The sequence below is a fragment of the Hydra viridissima genome, unplaced genomic scaffold (genome assembly GCF_058129835.1).
Source record: "Hydra viridissima isolate aposymbiotic clone 2 unplaced genomic scaffold, HvirCarnegie_v1 scaffold_7, whole genome shotgun sequence".
Taxonomy (NCBI): domain Eukaryota; kingdom Metazoa; phylum Cnidaria; class Hydrozoa; order Anthoathecata; family Hydridae; genus Hydra; species Hydra viridissima.
The window spans coordinates 2,859,606-2,881,889 of NW_028324306.1; the positions used below are offsets into that span (position 1 = coordinate 2,859,606).

General features: G+C 30.6%; 3 protein-coding genes and 1 pseudogene across 7 annotated transcripts; all 4 read right to left on the minus strand.

Moving 5' to 3' along the window:
- Positions 1–749: 749 nt before the first annotated feature.
- LOC149885624 (uncharacterized) lies at positions 750–3,019 on the minus strand (annotated as a pseudogene).
- A 4,264-nt stretch (positions 3,020–7,283) lies between these two features.
- On the minus strand, positions 7,284–14,981 carry LOC145184591 (protein tweety homolog 1-like). Of its 5 annotated transcripts, none has more exons than XR_016454047.1 (16): positions 14,516–14,981; positions 13,526–13,710; positions 13,171–13,282; positions 12,341–12,567; positions 11,747–11,842; positions 11,273–11,345; positions 11,121–11,190; positions 10,774–10,832; positions 10,484–10,579; positions 10,307–10,399; positions 10,138–10,178; positions 9,911–10,015; positions 9,534–9,602; positions 7,901–8,021; positions 7,539–7,780; positions 7,284–7,442 (listed from the first exon to the last, which is right to left on the minus strand). XR_016454047.1 is itself a non-coding variant. In XM_090092752.1 (15 exons), exons 1-15 carry the CDS (start codon positions 14,621–14,623, stop codon positions 7,688–7,690), a joined length of 1,548 nt encoding a protein of 515 aa, XP_089948878.1. In that variant the 5' UTR covers positions 14,624–14,981; the 3' UTR covers positions 7,393–7,687. The 5 variants fall into 5 exon arrangements, 2 of the variants coding, with proteins under 2 accessions (XP_089948878.1, XP_089948877.1); XR_016454046.1 differs by having other exon boundaries at positions 7,860–8,021; XM_090092752.1 differs by having other exon boundaries at positions 7,393–7,780.
- A 1,616-nt stretch (positions 14,982–16,597) lies between these two features.
- LOC145195402 (uncharacterized) lies at positions 16,598–20,339 on the minus strand. Its single transcript, XM_090094125.1, has 3 exons — positions 20,088–20,339; positions 19,791–19,951; positions 16,598–18,959 (listed from the first exon to the last, which is right to left on the minus strand). Exon 3 carries the CDS (start codon positions 17,865–17,867, stop codon positions 16,839–16,841), a length of 1,029 nt encoding a protein of 342 aa, XP_089950251.1. The 5' UTR covers positions 17,868–18,959; positions 19,791–19,951; positions 20,088–20,339; the 3' UTR covers positions 16,598–16,838.
- Positions 17,945–18,556, minus strand: LOC149885625 (uncharacterized). The gene has a single exon (XM_090094227.1). It carries the CDS (start codon positions 18,554–18,556, stop codon positions 17,945–17,947), a length of 612 nt encoding a protein of 203 aa, XP_089950353.1.
- Positions 20,340–22,284: the final 1,945 nt, after the last annotated feature.

Consider the following 22,284-nt stretch of genomic DNA (forward strand, 5'->3'; position numbering starts at 1 on the left):
AAGAATAAACCACACCTTTTAACTCAGGTCAATCTTACTTGTAAGAAGCTTTTAGCTATCCAAAAAAAGATAAGAGCATTGGGGCTCTGCCTTAAGCAGTTGAATCTTGTGTTACCTGGGACCAATGTGAGTCATACCTTAACTAGACATGCAAAACTATCTACATTTTATGCTAAGGAAGACAATAAATGTTTCTGCAGAGATATTAGTTGTTTGTTTTCACGAGCTTGGTATAGAGCATTTGAGAAATGATTGATTATATAGATTAAATTAAGAGATTCTTTAAAGCCACCGTGCTTCACAATATTAAGCCATTTATTCCGATTGCGCATGTTGTAGGAATAAAAGAGACAAGTAAACATCCCTAGAATATTTGTGGAGATCATGAGGTAATTACACTTCTTCTGGGAATGTAGATGGGTTGTAGTATGTTTATGTTTTTCACGGTTTCAAAATTTCGACCTTTTTGCCGACTAAATATCCCAAAATTGTCCTTTTGGGGTTGATTCTATATATATTGGGGACTCCAAAACAATAAATTTTAAAACCCTGGATTAAAATCCAAGGGAGATATTTAGCATCGAAATTACCGAATATTCTCACTATATTTTGTTTTGGAATTGTAAAGACTAAATTAGCTCAAATAATTTTAATAAATATTTTATAATATTGCTATAATCAAATAAATAGATAACAATAAAAAGATACACAATAAATATGTAAAATTATTATTCACACCATTTCTAAATTTAACTATCACAAATATCTTCGTTATTGCTATTGTAATCAACGACATAATTCAACAGCTGTTTGGAAAATCTGGATGAGACAATATTTTTGAATCTTTGCTAATAAGGTTTGAAATTTGAATGGAATGCCTCTGTTGCTTGCTCACTGTAAACTCAAAGACCATTTTTATGATGCTTTAGAAGTTGTGGAACATGGTTAAAGACAGCATGAACTTTTGGTGAAACAGTCAACTTTAGACAATTGCTCTTAAACTTTTTAATCTTTTTCTCAGAGTCTGGAGAGTGTGAGCATCCAAAACAAGAATTAACAACTTGGAGAAACAAATGTAGAACACGGCAGATGGATGATGCTTCAAATGCCTTATCAATCATGGTTATCTGCTTCAGAGTGTTAACTTTTTTCAGCAACTTCATGCAATCATTGCTATTGAAGTGACCACCATGGTGCGGCTTTAATGGTATATGTAATGAAGGCAACCATTCTTTTGTTTTTGGTAAAATTTGAACCAAGTGCTTAATAAGATGGTTAACACCGCCAAAAAGCAAATGAAGTTCCATCGGAGGAATAGCTTCTAATATTAGCTTTTCCTCTCGGAATCGAAGTATTGGTGAATGAACAGCATTCTCGAATTCTTTTGATTTCTTTAGATCAGCACCAGATAAAATAAACTTTTGATGTTGCTCTCTGATTGTTCCAAATGTTTTGAGTTGGCCACAGTTGTTTAAATTTGTCAACTTAATGTTGCACCAAAAGCAAGGATGCTTGCTACTGTGAGACTGTATTCCATAGACAATATTTGCAAGCTTCATGTCACATGACAGAATCATTTTGTTAATTTATTCATTAACTTGAATTAGGTCCAAAATCGGTTTGATATTGCCAAATGTTTAAGGGGTGTTCTCAGAGATTGCTACAATTAGTTGCTTTTTGACACCTGTGCTTTTAAAATTTTCTCTTGAAGCCAACTTAGTTGACGTTTTTACTGGATTTTGTTGTTCTGTTTGGTGTTCAGAAATTAGACTCAAACTAGCTTTGAAAAAGGACCCTCCACCATCAAGGCCGAGCTCATTAAATCTTATGAAACTGTGATGTTTCCTTCAGGATTTTTAAATTGATACTATGAACAATGTCACGAACCTCATTAGAATCTTGTAATTTTACATTGGTAGCAATGAAAAAATCCTTTCGACTAGATCTTGCTGATGAAAATTTCTGTTGAAAATATGGCTGAAGAAGGCGAACTGGACAAGTTTGGTTTAGAAAAGATCCAAGCTTTCTCATTTTATTATTTAAAAGCCCTGCACTCTGTTAAATATTAGCCATGTTTTTTATTGTCAAAGGGCCTTGTAAGAGTGAATAAGCTGTAGATGTTCCTTAAGAAAGAAAACTAAATCAGTTACTTCACATTTGAATTGTATTGCTCAGAATGTACAGAATAATAAAATAACTAACCTTATCTTATCGGAAGAGGTTTGCTATGAGCTTAACCAAGACGAGTTGTTCCGCCCGGAGATACTTCTTTCAATGCAATGACAGATGAAGCAACTTGTTCTGCGCCCACAGAATCTTCTAATGCAAATTTATATAAGTTTGCACGGCGAGGTGTATTACTGCATTTGTGAGAAATGCCTTATCGGCCACGAGCAATGATAGACAAGCTTTTCGTGCATCTTTTTTCAACTGAGTTTCTTTCTTCTTGCAAAGATTTTGATGCAAGACCTTTTTCAAATGGATGCTTTTCTTTGCCTTTTACCTTCGCAATTTGACAAACCATGCAATCACAACATGTAGTAAGTCTTGTTAATGGCTTCACAACAATGAGATCAAAACTGTAGAGTTGTATTATCTTTAAGGCATTAACTCTATCACCCAGTTTTTTCAGGTTGCAACGGCATGTAACACAAATTCCAAGATGCACTCTTTCATCTTGAAAATTCATATTTGATGAAATCAAGCGATGAATCTCAGAAATGAAATGTTTTGAAATTTCTCTGTCACTTTTCTTCATTCAAATAACACACACTGTCCTTCTGCAATCATTATGGTCTTTGAAAAATATAGGCTTTTTTTTTTTCTAAAAATAGCTAAAAGTAACAATGATTTCAATACCTATGCCTTATTACTTTTATTTAGATTGTAAGTGTAATATTTTTAGTGTAATATAAAGATAGAAAGTCATGTTGATATTTGTAACTTTTATTTACGTTTATATATTAAATATATTAAAATTAATTCATACTGTTAAACTGTTTATAGTTTCTCGTATCATGACTATCATAGGTTTATTGTTACATCTTTTTATTTCATTTATGTGCAAATTCTTTGTGCTGAATTTATCTCCAAGGAAATAGTTTTGAAATCAATTATAATTGTCTGAAGAGAGTATGACAAATATTGGTCCGGAGGTAAATACTTGTGTAGCAATTATTAATGATTATTTAAAGAGAATATTCTAAATGACTGTCCAAAGAGAATTGGTTGTGTCGCAATCGTTAGAGTATGATAAAAAAACAATCGATTTTTGCCAACAAATATTTGTAAAGCATTCAAAAAAATAAAAAAAATGCAAAGCTAAATGAATCAGTATTTTTTAAAAGGGCTGATTTGACTTTTTTTTTTAAATTCACTTTTTATGTGTTTTGTGTCCTTCTATGATAGCTTCATCAGTTTATGTTAAAAATGTGTTTAAATTTTATCTTCTTACAGAAATAAAGCCACCTGAAAGTTTTTGATTTTTTTTTAAAAGGCAAATTTGTTTCAAATATGCCCTTTTTAAAAAAATCACACTCCAGCTAATTCATATTATTAGCCGCAATACGCGGAAAATATAAACAGTTTCGATTTCGGAATATTCGATTTTTTTTAAAAGGGCCAATTTTTCGAAATTTCATTAATTAATTATTAACAAACGAAATGTTATAACAATTATCAAAGTGTACTAAGATATTACCCTTGCATATATTTTTTAAAAATATATTACACAAATTCTGTATATTTAATATTAAAAGATATAAAGAGTTTTTTTTTGTTTTCTCAAAAACGGGTTTTGAGCAAATCAGCCCTTTTAAAAAACACTGATTCAAATATCTCCCTTGGATTTTAATCCAGGGTTTTAAAATTTATTGTTTTGGAGTCCCCAACATATATAGAATCAACCCTCAAAAGGGCAATTTTGGGATATTTAGTCGGCAAAAAAGTCAAAAATTTCATACCGTGTTTTCTTATGCTCTGGCACAGTCATAATAAAAATGCTTACAATGAAGTGAAAGAATGGCTTACTGAATCTGAATTTGTCGTAAGCAAGTACAATGTAAACATCAACGCCTTTTTTGACTCGCTAAGATCCATCTACCGACTCTTCACACCAAACAGGGATTAATAAAGACTTGTGTAAAAGCTTTGAGACCAGAGGGGAAAGATTTTGAATATCTTTAGAAGTTTGGAGCAGTTTTGGTGGGCGCAAAATTTAGAGCTGGTGTTTTAATTTCCGCCAAAATACGTGAAGTAGCGCTCAACAATACTTTTCGCCAGACTCTTGAGGAATGTTTATGTTTATGGAATGCCTTTGTTTCTGCCATTAAAAATTTTCTTGAGTACCATTGATCTGGATTGGTTGAACAATTGATTAGAACCTTCTGAAGATTGATTTGCAGGATGTTGCTAAAGATGCATTTCCTGCACTAACATTTGGACTTTTTCCCTCTGAACCTTGGTACAGTAAGTGATAAGCAAATGAAAAGATTTCAATAAGACGTCTTGGTTGTGGAAACCTGATATTAAACCGATTCTCTCATGCCACGATGGGAGATTTCTGTTGGTTTTTATTTCGGGAAACTGATTGCAGCTACAAAAAAAAGTTCAAAGCATTGAAACTACTTTTATTCCCCACATAAGGACTATTATGGCATAAACATAAGGACCGTTGAATGTCTATTTCACCTTACGCCTGTATTTTATGCTTTCTAGTGTTCATGTTATATCGGACTAATGATTTAACAGTACGCAATTGGTGCTATTTTTAATTTGTTTGAAACTATAACTTTTTTCTCTGACAAGACGGGAATATTCTGATTTCAGTTTAGAATCAGCAGGTCTGAATTCAAAGAATGCATGAATTTATCTCAGGGGATTTATACTTGTTGACCTGTGTTATTTCAGTAGGATATCGAGGGAAGTCAGTGTCAACAGCTACTTTTGAAACCAGATGCATTTTTACATAACGCCTGCGACCACAAATTTTTTAATAAGATTGGTAATTCCAAAATAAATATTCCGTCGTTGCTTTTTTAAAGCACGTAGTTTTTTATTGTTGCTAGCAAGAACAATAATTGATGCTAAACAAACGTCTGAGTACTATTTACACTGTGATTTAACGTTTTCAAATGACAGGTCGTGTTGAGAGGAAGCCTGGCAGTGGTTTGAAGAGGTCAATTCGGACTCCTCAGTTGATCTAGGCGGTCAAGGGTCGAATTTCTCGGAATCCAGTACGATCAATGAAGAAAATGGGTAAAGAGCAATATGTCAGTTCTCAGATGAGAAATTGCTTATTCTTGATTCTATCTCAAACATAGCTTTAGGAGAACCTGCTGAAACACTTGTCAAAAGAGTTTTGGCCTCCATATTTGTCACCTGATAATTAAATCTGGCCATGTGTGCAGTCAGCGTTCCCACAACAGTATCGATTCCCTGAAGGTTGCTATCAAAGAGTAGGATAAGATACCCAAGGACTTGAAATTTGCCGCCGCATACGGCATTTCGTCAGATCATTTGAAAAAGTCAGCACAAGTTGGAAAAGATTTATTGCCTTCATATGAGTTATATATGAGTTATATATGAGTTATATATGAGTTATATATGAGTTATATATGAGTTAGTTATTGTTGTGTTTTAAACAGTCTATCTTTATCTTTTCATTTCCATCATTAAAGAATTATATGCAGTATTTTCACAAGTCTTTAAGCTTTGCGAAGTATGGTGTTGGTCATTCCGCAATCTACTTGATTTTTTAGTCTACACCTCAGGGAGTTGAGGTTGATTATTTTGTAAACTTATTTTTGTTATTTTTTAACTGTTAATCACAAAGAAGCGAAGCTAAACGCTTCTATCTTTATTCCTTATGTTTATTTATATCATTAGTTTTCTTTAAGTGAGCATCTTCCCATCAATGGGAAGTAGTAGTCCCTTTCAAACAATCAGATTGTTATCCGACTAGAATTAAGAAAGTTCAAACAAAAAAAAAATTAGAGTTCTTTATTAAAAACTGGTTTTCAGAAAAACGGTATTTACAAATTATAAAATACTTGCAGTTGTAGATCATTTCTCGTTTTTTAACGAAAAATACATAGAAAAAATTTGCAGTTGTAGATCATTTCTCGTTTTATAACGAAAGATACATAGAAAAAAAAACAGAAACTTGATTGCTGGCTGTCTCAACTCCTTCTTTCATACCCCACTTAAATCTCTATATAAAAAATTTCATTCACAAATTTTCATAATTTAGAAAAAAGAATGTAAAAAAATAAGTTTTTTAAGGCTTAAAAAAATTGATCTTACAAACTTAAGAAAACAACACCCGTGATGCTAAAAAAATTAGTTACAAAAATATGGAGGATCTGCATAAACGGCTGTGTTTTTAAAACAAATTATCCGTATTGCGGAAACTTTTCGAACCGATCGAAGCAATGCCAGCGAAGCTATATGAAGCTATTTAGAAAGGGTTTACGTGTGACGCAGAATACTTACTCAGCATGTCCTCTTCCTCCACGGACAGGAACTCACTGGATCCGTGTACCGCTGAATACTATGTCAAATAATAATACAGGACGTTTATCAATAGAAATCATAATAGAATCTGCAAAAATAGAAAGATCACTTAACAAAATTGTTGCAAATTTAAATGAATTTAAATGGAAGCAAATTATAAAAGTTTAACTTTTTTCTTTTTTCATAAAGTTAAAAGATCCATTTTTTCTGCAGGTTCACTTCAAAACAAATCACAGTAGTCTAAGTGTTTTGGGTTCAGTGCTATATTACTGCAATTGAAATTTTTATATTTTATTGCAATTGAAATTTTTGGAATCTAAATTTTCAATTCCAGTAAAATAAATGTTGTTTAGTATCAATATTGTGACAAATTTGATTTTTCCATGATTCAGTATCAATTATTGTTGTGTTTTAAACGGTCTACCTTTATCTTTGCATTTCCATCATTAAAGAATTATATGCAGTATTCTCACAAGTCTTTAAGTTTTGCGAAGTATGGTGTTGGTCATTCCGCAATCTACTTGATTTTTTAGTTTACACCTCAGGGAGTTGAGATTGATTATTTTGTAAATTTATTATTTTTGTTATTTTATAAGCGTTAATCACAAAGAAGCGAAGCTAAACGCTTCTATCTTTATTCCTTATGTTTATTTATATCATTAGTTTTCTTTAAATAAGCATCTTCCCAGAAAGCAGGAATCCCTTTCAAACAATCAGATTGTCATCGGACTGGAATTAAGAAAGTTCAAACAAAAAAAAAATTAGAGTTCTTTATTAAAAACTGGTTTTCAGAAAAACGGTATTTACAAATTATAAAATACTTGCAGTTGTAGATCATTTCTCGTTTTTTAACGAAAGATACATAGAAAAAAAGCAGAGTTTTGATTGCTGACTGTCTCAACTCCTTGTCTCATACGCCACTTAAATCTCTATATAAAAAATTTCATTCACAAATTTTCATAATTTAGAAAAAAGAACGTAAAAAATTAAGTTTTCTGAGGCGTAAAAAATTTGATCTTACAAACCTAAGAAAACGACACCCGTGATGCTAAAAAAATTGTTACAAAAATATGGAGGATCTGTATAAACGGCTGTGTTTTTAAAACAAATTATTCGTATTGCGGAAACTATTCGAACCGATCGAAGCAACGCCAGCGAAGATATATGAAGCTATTTAGAAAGGGTTTACGTGTGACGCAGAATACTTGCTCAGCATGTCCTCTTCCTCCACGGACAGGAACTCACTGGATCCGTGTACCGCTGAATACTATGTCAAATAATAATACAGGACGTTAAGACAAAAACGTAATTCCAAACGCATACACATAGCATATACAAATACATACATGTTGCAAATTGTAAAGAAGCACTTATGCAGCAAACTCACTGAAGGAGGCCGGTCTCTTCCAGATACCAAAGGTATATGTTCAAATTCCTCCCTGTCTTCAATACTTTTATATGATGCATCAATAGAAGAATCAGCTTGAAAGCTACCAGAAGTAAACGAACTATAAAAATAAAATTTATTTGGTTTTACTGAAAAAAAAAAAAAAAAAAATGACGCAGCCATAAAAACATATCAACAAATTCAAAATTCGACATGAAACTCATTTCTGCGTTAAAACTATATTGATGACTTATTCAAATTCGGCTTTTTAACCTTGAATTTAATACTGAATAGTTAGAGAGAGAGCAAAGCCAAAAAAATAAACATTAAATTGAAATAAAAAGCAAATCGATGACTAAATAACTTCAGTCACAACAAATATATTTATGGAAAATTAAGACAAATATCAAAGTTGAATCAAACAATCACAAATTGAAAACGACGAGCGAACGAAGAAAGTTACCTTTGCAGTTGTTTTTAATGATAATAATAATTCCATAATAATGCTAACAGTATTGTAATGGAAGTTTTGCATTTTAAAAAATAAATTTTTGTTTGCGGTTGTTGATGATAATTCATCCTTTTTAAAATTTTATATTACAAACACAAATTGCTAATGAATTAAAAAAAAGTGTTCACTGGAGTATACTGGTTGTAAAACGAAAAATGATAAAACTTTTAATAAATATAATATTGTTTACATGTAATACATAAGTTTTATGACATTAAATTTCAATATGAACAACATAAACCTAAATATTATAATTACAAACGCCAAATGAGACAAGAGTAGCTAACTTTAACAGAAAAAAATACTTCGTGTTTCGTAAATCACTACAGTGACATTCCATTATCTTTTTATCTATTCATTATCACCCATCGATTTGAATTTGCTAATTTCATGTGTAACAGGGCTCATAAAAATTTGCTAGTTTTCAAGTGTGTTACAGGGCTTATAAAAATTTGTAAAACCTGAACATTTGAGTAACAACACCTTAACGGTTCTCGAGATATTCACGTTTCAATTTTTGCTAATTTATGTGGACATTTTTTAACATGAAATAGTAATATTGAATAAACTGAATGATGTGTCAGTCTGAATGTTGGTATCTAGATAGACTTTCATGAAAGGAGTTCAAACAATGCTCTTAAATTATCTGTAGAACATCGTAAGTAAGTGAAAATTGATTAATAAAAACAAACTGAGGTTTATAAATTACAATATTTAAAAAGTAAAACTGAAGATGACTCATCATTTTTTTCCCCCTTTTACCACTTAAACTTAAGGTATCAAACATCACTTTCAAAGTGTAAAAACTTAAAGTATTTTATGTTCTTTCTAAATACAATTTTTACTTAAAACTGCAAAAATAAAGTTCTAAAATTTTATCAAATTAATCTCTTGAAATGAATCAGCAATTTCACTGGCAAAATTTTGATATGTATGATGTTAGAGTTTTTTAAACTAAATTTTAACCAACAAATAGGTTCAAGATTTAGTTACTTATTAAATCCATTTTTCACTTCAAATCTCAAGTTTTATTTTGATGGCTTAGAAGGAAAAGAGAAAAAAAGTTCAAAAGTGAAAGAAAAGTTTAATGAAGCCTGTAAGTTAATTTTAAAAAATATGTACCCCCCAGGTGGACCTTCATAACTTTTAGTAACCAAATGCACACCTAGCTTCTCTCTCTTCAATATTGGTCTAAAAGAAACTATAGTAAAAATGAATTTGAAGTAAGAAAATTAAAGAAAGTAAGAAAAGCAACAGAAATCAGAGTCATTTATAAAACCACAAACACGGAAACAGAGATTGAAATGAAACTGATATATAATATATACCTGATATATAACATATACCTGATATATAATATACACTTGATAAATAATATACACTTGATATATAATATATAGTTTAAATACAATATATATCTAATATATAGTATATATCTGTTATATTATTAACTTTTTTTTTGGATTTTTTCATAAAGATCAGCAAAATTTAAAAAAAACCTCAGAGGAACCATTGCTTTCCATATTGGGGTAATGCAAAGCAGCATAGCAGTGAGTAAAGTAGATATAATTAAGGAAGATAACATTAAAAGTCCCAGACCATTTCTAAACATTAGCAAAAAATTAATTGAATAAAAAAAAATTACAAAAAAATAATTACAACAAAAATAATACACAAAAGAAGTTAATAGAAATTAGATAGCTTAACTATCAGGCTATAAACTTACAAAACTGTCGTGCATATAGAATTAAGACCAGTTTTAAATTGCTAAAATTAACATAGAAAACTGATAAAGAAAAAAAAATAGAACTACTTAGAAACAAAAATAAACAAAACCAAGGTTGAAAAATCCTCTAGTTGTATTAACTAACAAAGGAAATTAGTTTTTAAAGTACTTGGTTTATGTAGCGGCAGTCCAACATTTCAATCAGCTGCTGTAGCTCTTCTTGGCTGTTTGAAATTGATGTTTTTATCACATCGATGTGAGTCTAAAATACAATAAACAGTCTTATTATACATATAATAAAATCTACCATATGTTCAGACTAATTAGTTTGCAGTTTATAAAATACCTTGATATTGTCAAGTAACTTGATCAAAGAATCATTTTCAAGATTATCTACCAAAAGGTTAGCAGTTTTTAAGAAGTCAAGTATATCCCTATAAGTCTATGAAATGAGATACAGAAGAAAATAATATACCTGTACATGGTTATTTTTTTGTAATACAAAAGTTAAGAGTAAACACAAAAAATGAAAACCATCCAATCAAATAAAAATTGTTTTATAATAAAGTATAGGTTCTGCAAAAAATATCTCAACATTTTATAAAAAAGTTTTAAAAAAAATTTAAATTACAACACCTGATCAAATACTGCAGCTGAAGAAGAATTCTTGCACTCATAATAATATTCAACTATTGCTAAGTTTAAAACAAATACCAAAAATAACATTACTATACATAGTATCAAGTCATAATTGTTAATTTGATAAATTGACAAAAGCAACATTATTAGGCATTATTAAAATGCAAGATAAATTTTGGAAATATACAAAAAAAATAAGAAGAAAAATAAAAACAAAATCAATAACATAGTTTTATAAATTTTATAAATAAATTAAAGAACTTTTCGTGAGGGAGTATCTTTATGGCTGTGAAAGAACACTTTTATTCTTCAAAGAAACATATTCATTTCTAAAAACATTCTACCTTTTGCAGGCTGTTTGCGAACATATTGTAATAATGATTCTTTTGGATCTAGACACATATCAGATGCTCCCTAAATAATAAAGGTTCACAAAAAAAAATACTTTTTATGGGTAAATTAGAAATAAAGTAAATTATTGAATAAATGTTCTTACAACAGTTAGACTTGTTTCTATAGCTACACTTGTAGACATTAAAAACAAAGATATAAGTGCCATAATTGTTAATCTAGAAATAAAAAAATACACTTTTTCAGCAAATTTTTTTAAAGATTGTAATGTTAAAATAACAAAAAACTTTTTTTCTTTTTTAATATTGCAATAAAGTTCTAAAGGTTTTGCCCCACCTACTACTGAAACTAAATCATTTTTATTGTGAATTATCATTACATTATAAATAAATTATAATTCAATAGGTATTAAATAAGTACTAAGAGCTAATGCGCATAGTTGCAGTATGAAAAGCATAAAAATGTTCAAAAAATAACTGATTAACAAGGTTGTTGTTTTATTTAGTTTTTGTTGGAATTATGAGCACTTAAAATGTGCTACATAAATGACATTTACATCTTAATATTGACAACTATTAAGACTTATTGTAGTTAAAGGACTATTTAATTCAATACATACATAACAAACGGACATCTACTTTGTGTGTAAGATGAATAAAATATAACAAGCACAAGAAGCAAGTGCCAACAATAAATACCAAGTGTTATCCACCAACTAAATGATCAAAATCAAGTAGTTAAAATTTGCAAAAATACAAATAGAAAACAAAAAAAATTTATCAATATTTTTTTTAACTGTTAGTATTTTAACTGCAATTTGATAACATTTACACGCATGAAAACTTTATGCGTTCCCATATGGGAACATTAGGATGTTAAGAAATAAATTTTGCCTGAGTGTTTTGTATTATTAGCATACGAATCAACTTGAGTGAAGGATAAATTGTTTTTACAACATGAAAACTTCAAGATTTTGTTTTTGATAAATCTTAAAAACTTTTTCTACAAATGTTACTAACTTTGATTTAAATAGGCTACCAACATTCAAACTGAAGAAGACAATTTGTAATTATGAAAATATGAAATATAATTTAATTCAAACAATCTTTTTGTAATGTTCCCGGATGAGAACATTAAGGGGTAAAAGGTTTATGTAAAGTATCATGATAAACAATAATATTCAATAGGAATATTACTGTTTAAGGAACATTACCGTATATTTTCATAATTATTGCACTGACTGGATAGTTGTACTAAATCAACATCAGCATCTTTTAACAAGTTACCAGATGACACTAGCTTCTGGGTTGCAGCTTTTACAGCATCCTTAAATACTTTTATTGGAGAGGATACATTTAGAAATTTTGTTTTAATTTCTAATTCAATATCTGAAAGTTGTTTCATAACACCTTTTTCCAAATACTGCTGAATAACAATGCACTAAAAAAAAAACCTATTGAATGTAGTGCAATACCACATATTCTTTTATTGTATACAAAATCATTTCATGTGTTGCGTAGTTATTGATATATTTATATGTGTATGTATATACATATATAGATTTATAACAAATATGTAGTAAAGGCCAGCATTTAAAAAAAAGAACAAGACCAGTGCTATAAAAGGGCAATCTCAAAGCTTTGGTATAGTACATTAGGATCAAGACTGTCTTCAGCCAATTAGTTTTTGGAGCAAGGACAAAGGCTTTGGATGCATAAATTTTTTGGATTTATCAGTAAAAAAAAAAAAAAAAAAAAAACTTTTACATACACTTGAAGAAAGGGGAATAGTATGTAAAGCATGTATTATGTGAAAAATGGTTTCCAGATATATTTTTACAAAAAAGTATTCAAGGAATCTGCAAATCATTTTTCTTTCATTTGTTCGTAGTCTAGCTCATAAGTTTCCAATTTCTGTTTCACAATGTCAGGTGAGAATCAATGTTTTTAACCTTTATTTCAGATTTTCTCTCAACTTTTAATTTTTTTTAATAATTAAATTTTACTTCAACATTTAATAACAAATTTAAAATGAGCACCAAACCTTAAACTTGTAGAGATCAAATTTGTAATAAATGTTCAATGCAGATTGAGTGAAAACAGTGACACCATCTTTTGTTTTGTTATTGGCATGAAATCCTAATCCCAGAGGAGCACTAAATAATTAAATAAAAGTTGTTGAGTCATAGTGAAGGACATTTTCTGAAAGTAAGCAGGATTAAGAATTAGTAATGTAGAAATTATAGCAAAAGAAATAAACATACAAATTAATCAGTTTTAAAATGAAAACTTGGGTAAACTTCTAGCGAATAAAGATAAATTAGAACAAAATTAGGAAGCTAAAAAATATTAGTTTTTTAGATAAGTTGGTGTATAAAACATCTAATAAAAATATTAACCATGAGGAAAATGCAATGAGGGCAATCATCAACCGCAAGCATCGACTTCTTCCGGGTCTTGGTTTTAGTGCTTCTGGTTGACATTTGGCACAAAAATAACACGAGCAAACAAGGAAATAAATGATGAACACAGCTAATAGTATTGCAGCAGAGAACAGAAGATAAATTCCATTGAAAAGCAATGCCTGAAATACAGATTTTTCAAATTTATATGATTTTGAAACTTATTTAGTGTAGATAATTATTGGTGATGATGCTTCTTAGATTCTTTATTTTTGAAAAAAACTTAATTATATTATATCTAATTAAAGACACTAATTTTTAGAAATGTCTTTGTCAAAAGGATGATTTCAAGTCTCTTTTTTAAAACTGATGCATTAAACTTCTTTGATAAAGAACTTAATTACAAAAAAATTACATATACATGTAGAACTGTAGATATATAATTTATTTTGCATTTTAGTTTGAACATGATTAAAGTTAATTTAGATAGAGTATGCTATATAATTTTTCATCTCTCAAATGCAATTAAATTTACTTAAGCTAATTTCATTTCTGGATGAAAGTCAGCAATTGAGTATAAGAGTACTTAGTTTAATCAGTCACAGTTATAACAAATAAATATTCCACTAGAAAAATTTCCAGCTTCCTTCACATCTTTGTTAGAAAAAATGCAATCAAGAAGAAGAGATGCTATGAAGGCTTTAAAACTGATATATAAAAAGAATTACATATTAGATGGCCGTTTGAAGACTTAATCTTCTGAAAATCTAGCCCTGCTTTATCTTTTTTTTTTTTTTTTTTTTTTCGCTAGGAAAAAAATCACTTAAAAGAAACACCATCGAGCTGTGTGTATATATTTAGAAAATCCAAATCCAGAAAATGCATTGAAAGCTTAATTACAATGATCTATTTAATCTTTATGAATTTTTTTTTTTTATGTTGTTTTAAACGTGAATAATTCATTCACATTCAAAAAGATAGGTATACCTGTTGGTATCTTGAATCGTCAGGAGTGAAAATTTTTGTAGTGTTCCAAAAGTTGAAGTCAACATGGGGCAAATTATGAAAAATTTGAGCTAGAGGACTTGTCATCATAACGTCATCTAATCATCTAATCATTAACGTCATTTAACCATCATAACATAACCTAGTCTAATCACTAACGACCTCTTATCATTAGCGCAGCATGACAATTGCAGGTATATCTGTTTTGGGAAGATACCTTTTCAATATTTGTTTATCCATCAACCACGGGATGATTAACAGTGGTGTTAAACACATGATAAAAAGTTAAACAAGATCCGTAAGTACTTACAATATTAACATACAAATTAACATTTACACATAAACATAATGAACATATATAATTATATATAACAAACAGATCATTATTTGTATTATAATTATTTTCATTAAAGTTGATTCTCTGGTTCTAAAAATATCTGAAAAATATTCCAGTGTTAACTTTTTTAAGATTTTATCTAACTCCTGTTTATAAAAAAATTGCTTTAAAGAAGAATTACTTTCATGATAAAGTTTAACAAATAGCATGACTCCTTTTTTTCCCAACCCCACCCAAGTCCCATCGAGCGCCAATATCTTTGGGAATGATGTTGCCACTCATGAATATTAAGTAAAAGTACTGAGTAGGCGACGAAGGAGATGAATGCACTTACATTGAGCGGGCGAGTTAAGCGCAATGACGAGACTTGATATTAAAAGTTGTGGCAGTCAACATGATAATAAAAGTTGTGCGGGTGGCGGAAATGACTTGCGCTGACATCAAAAACGAGCTAGTGGTGGGGATGCGCCAAGTGTGTGGCGAGTGTGTACCAGGTCAGCATAAAATGTGTGGCAGGTGCGTGGCAAGTGGGTGGTAGGATGAGCACTGACATCGTGTATCTAGCATTAGAAGGTAGCAGAAGTGTATTGAATGGGTGGAAAATAAATGGTGAGTGGTGTTGAGTATGTTGCAGTTGATCCCACCGACTCACTTTTGCCATAGGATATCAGTGTTGCTGCTCTCACAATGTCTCCTTATAATCATAGATGCTGAGCTCAACTTGCACCCTCTATGCTAATACTCGTTATTCTTTCGTTGCCTAACATCAGCATCACTTAATATCAGCCCCTAATTTATTGATGTCCACTATGCTTAAACACTTATTATACTAATAGGCCTTTATTTTTGTGGTAGATATAAACTTTTCTTAAGAAATGGGGAAAGAAGTAGGTCTGTGCAGTAAGGGAAATTTAAAATTAAAAAATTTAAACTCTTTATTTTTCTTATACTTTTATTTTATACGCTATTTTACATTTATTTTATTAGTTATTTCATATACTTTATTAAATTTTAACTAAGATTAGAAGTAAGCTTCAAGACATACTTATAACGGTCATAAAGGATCTGTTACCATCACTTCAAAAACAAGAAGTAGAACTTCCCGTGTAAGAATTCCGTGATGGTGACAGATCCTGCAACATACCCTGCAAATTATCTTAGGTTGAACGACATTTAGCCAGATCATATACTTATTTACTTAAGGTGGTAGGGGAGAGTCGCCGATTATGGACCACTTTTGTTGCAGAGTGTATAATTCACTCACTTTTGCTTAAATAGTTAACTTTTATATTGTAAACCACTTCTTACCTTCAGCTGAACATATTATATAAAGCTTGTAGTGGTTGATTTATTAATAATTATAAAATGTGTCAAAAACGTAAGTGGTCCATATTGGGGGTACTTTAAGCTTGTGCTTCAAATATGGACCATTGAGGTTCCTATTATGGACTAGTTATAAACGGTTTGACTTGGTCATTTAAACAAATTATATACACACTAAAGGTAGAATTATTAGAATATAAATACTCAAGAGTATGTAAGCTTCTAACTTTTAACAGGTTTTTAGATGTCCTTTTTGTAAAAAAAAAAAAAGTTATTAAGTTTAAGCCAGCCACCATTTATTTGATTCTAATTCTACCAGTCTCATGCACATGTATGCATACACTCAGTTTTATTTATAAAGTGTTTTACTATTTTAACATTTAGCACACACAAAAACATGAATACTGATGTGTAATAATATTTCAAAATTTATTTACAAAGTTCACAAATAAAGTCACAATCTGAAGTTCCTGCGCATTCTTCATGTGCCCATCTTTTGCAGGATCGACAGCATATCATATTTTCGATGTTACATTCTCCACACATAAAACAAAGCCATGAACTTTCATTTAAAATACTGGTACTAGTTGTTGAATTCATTTTGGGTTTCTTATATTTCTTTACTACGTTTCTTATATTTCTTTACTACTTTACTACTTTTTCTTTAATTATTTTTGTGTTTTTGGACTTTTTAACTTTTGTGTTTGTTTTTGGACTTTCCTGTAGGAACAGCTTTTTATATGGACTTGAAGTAAGAATTTCTGACTGTTCTTTGCGACACTTCCTTTTGCCTGCACCCTTTGGGGGAAGAACAGGGACCAGTCTCTGAATTGGAGACAAAGCCCGGATGTAAAAAATTAGTGCCTCATAGTGCCCAGAGTTATTTTCAAACATGGTGTACTTCACTGAGATGGGGTTACCACTATGTTCTTCACCATACATCAGCACATTCCTGTTTGCATTGTGAATCACAATTTTTGTTTTCAGAGGACAGGAGATCTGATTTATCTCCCATTCTCCCGCAAACGAGTCTGATTTGGCAATGTGAGCAATACGCTCTTCTAACAAGTTAAAGTGAAGATGCTGGGGTTGATCAGCATTTAAGGCATCTCCGTGCATGTCAACAGACAATATTTCCAAATTAGATATCAAATGGCTAACAAGCTGATTACGAAGTGAGTCAGCCATAGCAGTTTCCTTCAGATGAAGCAGTGGACTGACCAGCTTGCCGTTTAATCGCTGAGCTGACTGAAGATCTGGTGTTGTGCACACAACAACTGACCTAAAAAAACATTTCCCATCAGAGTAAATTGGGATGAGCAAAAACTTTTCCAGCACCTGTGGCAGAACTGTTTTGAAATGGGACGTTTTAACAGCCAGTGACACTGGGTGGGTCACATAAGTTGTTGGTTTTGGAACTATCTCATCCTTTATGCCTGAAATGGGTGGCACACCCTCCTGGTCTTGTGCTGGTCTAGTTACACATACCAATGCTGGTATCGAAGCTTCCTGGGCTTGTGCTGGTAATGTCCCTGATGTAAGTGGTGAAGACAGCATGGTCTCGCGGTCTCCTGCTTGAGAAGCGAATGATGGCGCATAATCCTGAGGTTTAAAAACATCTCGTGTGCATGGCCAAATTCTACACGATGCAAAACCATTAATTGCTGTTGACATGGTAGCAGCCTTTGCATATGCCAGATGAAAAAGATTGGCCACCTGATATGAACTCACTAAACGTCCTGGATTTAGTCTCAGCCATTTTTCCACCTCCTGGTCGTAGTAGACTTGAAGGGGCTTAAAAAAGCTTTATCCAGAGGCTGCAGTTTGTGTGTTGTGTGAGGTGGAAGTGACAACATTATGACATTGTTGTCAATGGCAAGCTGAATGGCCTCAAGATTTTTAGTATGGGATTTGTGGCCATCTAAAATAAGTAAAACCTTATCATCTTTTGTTGGCTTCACATGACTGATGAACATTCTCATCCACTGTACGAAAAGTTCAGAATTTATCCATCCTGAATCAGAACATGTTACAATGCTGCCTTCTGGTGCACCATCTCCCAGTTCATCAGGAACCCGTTTTCTTTTGAATATAATCATTGGTGGAACATAATGTGTTCCACCAGCATTTACGCAACAGACAACTGTTGTGTTAACACCCCTTTCTGCACTGGCTATGCTACATATCTGTTTTTTGCCTTTTAGGCCAAGCACGCGCTGGCATTTCTTTTGCACGGTTGAAATACCAGATTCATCAATATTGTAAATGTTATTGGCCTTGAGGCAATGATCTTTTATTAAATTTTCTAGTAAATTAAAAAACCTGTCAACATCCCCCAGGTTGAAGCCGCTGGCTCGCGACATGGAAGTAGCTTCTGGTTGGCGGAGGCAGAGGTCAGGGAACCTGGTTAAAAATTTCTAATACCACTTTTTCCCAGCTTGACCTTTATCCTTATTAAATGGGTGATTTAAACCCTTGTGTTCTGCAACTTCAAATGCCAGAGTCATTAAATCTTTCCTCGACATTCCGAAAAACATGGCCTCCAATTTTAAAACTAGGTTGTGTATTTCTAGCTCAACATCCGCAGGAAGGATAGTACTTCTGCCTAGCTTTTTAAAGCCGTTAGCAAACTTGTTAGCATTATCAAAATGCCTCTTTAGAGTTGCTTTGGGGATGCCGTATGTGGCTGCACATTTGTTCAAGCCAATATCACCATTTCTGTACGCCTCAATAGCACGTTGAAGATCATCATTAGTCCAGCAGCCCCTGATTATAAAAAAAAGATTGAAATAAATTGTAGGACAGGGCAAAATTTATAAAAATATTATAAAAATAAATTTGTAAAAATAAATTTGTCTAAATTTACCCACTACAATCTACCACTACAAATATAATACTTAATAAATATTTATCATTATTTATTATTATTAATAGGCTATTATTATTATTATTATTATTAATTTAATTTTAATCATTAGGCCTATAGCCTATAACTATAATAATACTATAATATTAATAATGATTCTTAATTATTTTTAGACCCTTAGCCTTATAATTATATCTTAACTTATATTATTATATAATTATCTAATTTAAATTTAATAGGTCAATTATAGTAATAGTAAATACTTAGTAGATCTATAACTACTATAATTAAATAATTATAATCTATTATAGATTCTATAGTCTGGCTATAGTCTAGTCAAATTTCAAATACTAATAATAATCAAAGATTAAATAAAACATAAGATTAAGATAATTTAATTTATTAATAGCCTATGATAAAATAATAACATCCAAGAGAATAAGAACTTATGTTCGCCAATATGGACTACAGTTTCCCATCTTGAACCACTGTTCCATTTTAGGGACAGCAGTTGGTCCATATTGGGAGAACCACATGGGCATCTAATTTTACTAAATAAAACCAAAACGATGTCATTTGGAGCAACACGCTTGTATTTAGTAAGAAATGAAATGAAAAAGCTTTCCATTTAGCATAGAAGCATTGTCCTGGTTCATTTATTTGTAGAATGACACACAAAAAAAAGCGAGTGTACTTTTAGAAAAAAATAACCAAATAGAATACTAACTTACCTTTTTGAAGTAATCTTGCTGACCGCCATCATTGAAATGCGATTTAACTAAACGGAAGTCACTCTTTAATGCTACGTTTCCAAAATTTAAAAATAAAATCGCATTTATTTGTTTCATCGGTGGTTCATAAAAGGGAACGGTCCATAATGGGCGACTCTCCCCTACACCAGGAAGAAAAATGACAAAATAAAAATTTTTTTTTTTTTTTTTTTTAATTTTATGAAAGATTGGCCCTTTAAGTTGACTTTTAAAAAAAACTTTCGACATACTTGTTTAAATATATAGCTTAACTTTTACCTACTTGAGCCCCACTATCATATAAAACTCTCTAGCAACCTCATAGCAACAAGTTTTTAACTTGTTTTGGAAGTGATTTTGAACTTGTTTTTTTAATAGCAATTTTGAGATGAAAGCATAAAGTCATCAAGAAAGAATTGCTCTTGTTTTCCCGGTCTAAACTGCATTGATAGAAGTCACAAACCTTATTAAACAGAGCACAAACATTCTTGTTGCTTATTTGATTTTTTTTTGTTAAGATGTCAAGTAAAAAAAATTTATCTAGAAAAGTTAAAAGAAAATGGAATGGATGTCATCCTAATAAAAATTATTCTACTGTTCAGCCTTTAATATCTCCATCTTCATCAGTTGTTCCAACTAGTCTCAGTGCTAAGAAACTAGTTACTGACAATAGCATTGAAAGTTTTGATGATAAACAAATTGATAACTATTTCGTTTTGATTAATTTTACCATATTAAAAAGTTTGATTTCAAAAACAGTTTGTCAGTGCTGTTATTCTCCTCTTTTAATTGAAGATAAATTAAGTCACAGAATGGGTTTTTCTCATTTACTCAATATGAACTGCTCAGCTTGTGGCTGGTCTACGTGTACTTACACTTCACTAAGAGTTTTATCAAAAAATAAACCAGAAAAAAGTAAAAAAAAACTTTTGAAGTAAATATGCGTGCAGTTATTGGTTTTCGAGAAATTGGTTGTGTTAAATGTACTAAAGTATTATGGTTTAATCGGTTCAGTAACTTGTAAAAAATCAATTTTAGCAAATATTGCTCGTGTTAAACGAATGAATTTAAAATCGAATAATGAAGGAAAAAGTAGGAGAAAATCTTTAAGATCAAATAAAATGGTTTCCCGTGATGCTGAACAGGATAAGAAAAAAGAATTTTATGTAGCTGGTGGTTTTTAGTAGTTTTAACACTTCAAAATGATCTATTCTTTTTTATTTCTTGTTTTTTTTTGCATAAATGTTTTTTTAGGGTTTTTTAAAATTCAAAATATGATAACTTAAGTACAGTTTATGTTTATGAGCTGAAATTTTCAGGAAATGTTTATTTAATATTGATGCTCCGGTTGACCCATGGGTTTTTCTTGGATTTGGTTAGATAAAAAGTTATTGCTGTAAATCTATAGAGGAAGGCAAAAATTTTCAATTTTTTTAGTAAATTTGTGATAAAAAGAGTAATTTTCAAAAAATTTAAAAATGCATGGGTTAAACGGTATATAATAAGTTGTTTTACAACTGTATCGAGTTTTAATCCATAATCTTTTCACTAGATAAAGATATTATGTTTTGAAATACAGCCTTTGTTGTTCTTTTTTCCGCCATTATGCATTTTTAATAAGTTTTAAAATTTATCTTTTTAAATAAAAATAATTATAACACTTTATTAAAACAAGTTTTCATCAAAAAGATACATTTTATATAATATTTCACAGTTTCATTTTTTCCCTGGTGTTCCACCTTAAAAGATTTCACTTACTTTTTTCATAATTTTTAATCTTCAAATAAATTGACATCAAATCTGGCAAAATGTCATTAATTATTTTATAGCACTTAACAAGTAATATAACGCCTAAGTATTCAAAAGGCAAATATAAATGCATTAAAGCGAATTGAAAGAGCAGAAAAATCTCAAAATGGAAAGAAGTAAGAACGGAGAATTGTCAGAATGGAAAATTCTGTTTGCAACAAATTAAAGATTCGCTCAAAGCTAAAAAGATATTCTTTTTTAGCGAAATTCTATGATTCAGAATAAAGAGATAGTTTAACGGTAAAGACATTTAGACGCAAGGTTTTTTTGCGCTGATAACTTTATTGTATGAAATTAATCCGTAAAAAACTTACATTAAAACCCTCTGTAAACCATAGTTTACAGCTGCTTAAATTATAAGTTTTAGAGTTTTAAAAGTCTCAAAAGTTATTTAAAGTGCTTGATATTGCTGCATAATTACTTTTTATGTTGGGATTTTTATATATTAGAGATTACAAAATTTTGTATAAAGAATAAATATTAGAATACAGTGGACCACTTTAGATCAAAGTAAGTACAAATAAGAATTGACAGAAGTCAGAACGGAAATAGCTACATAATTGATGGAAGAAAGAACAGAAAAAAGAACAGAAAAAAAGAACAGAAAAAAAATTCTGAACGAAAAAATGCGAATCTTTAAATTGTTCGAAAAGAAAATAATTTCATG

Excerpts from the sequence above, each read along its gene's own strand:
- LOC145195402 (XM_090094125.1), bottom strand. The coding sequence starts at position 17,867 with ATGTCAACAGCAATTAATGGTTTTGCATCGTGTAGAATTTGGCCATGC.
- LOC149885625 (XM_090094227.1), bottom strand. The coding sequence starts at position 18,556 with ATGTCGCGAGCCAGCGGCTTCAACCTGGGGGATGTTGACAGGTTTTTT.
- LOC145184591 (XM_090092751.1), bottom strand. The coding sequence starts at position 14,623 with ATGATGACAAGTCCTCTAGCTCAAATTTTTCATAATTTGCCCCATGTT. Across the intron at positions 11,191-11,272 it reads TAGAAACAAGTCTAACTGTT|GGAGCATCTGATATGTGTCT; the intron begins GTAAGAACATTT and ends TTTATTATTTAG. Across the intron at positions 10,400-10,483 it reads AGTTACTTGACAATATCAAG|ACTCACATCGATGTGATAAA; the intron begins GTATTTTATAAA and ends ATTGTATTTTAG.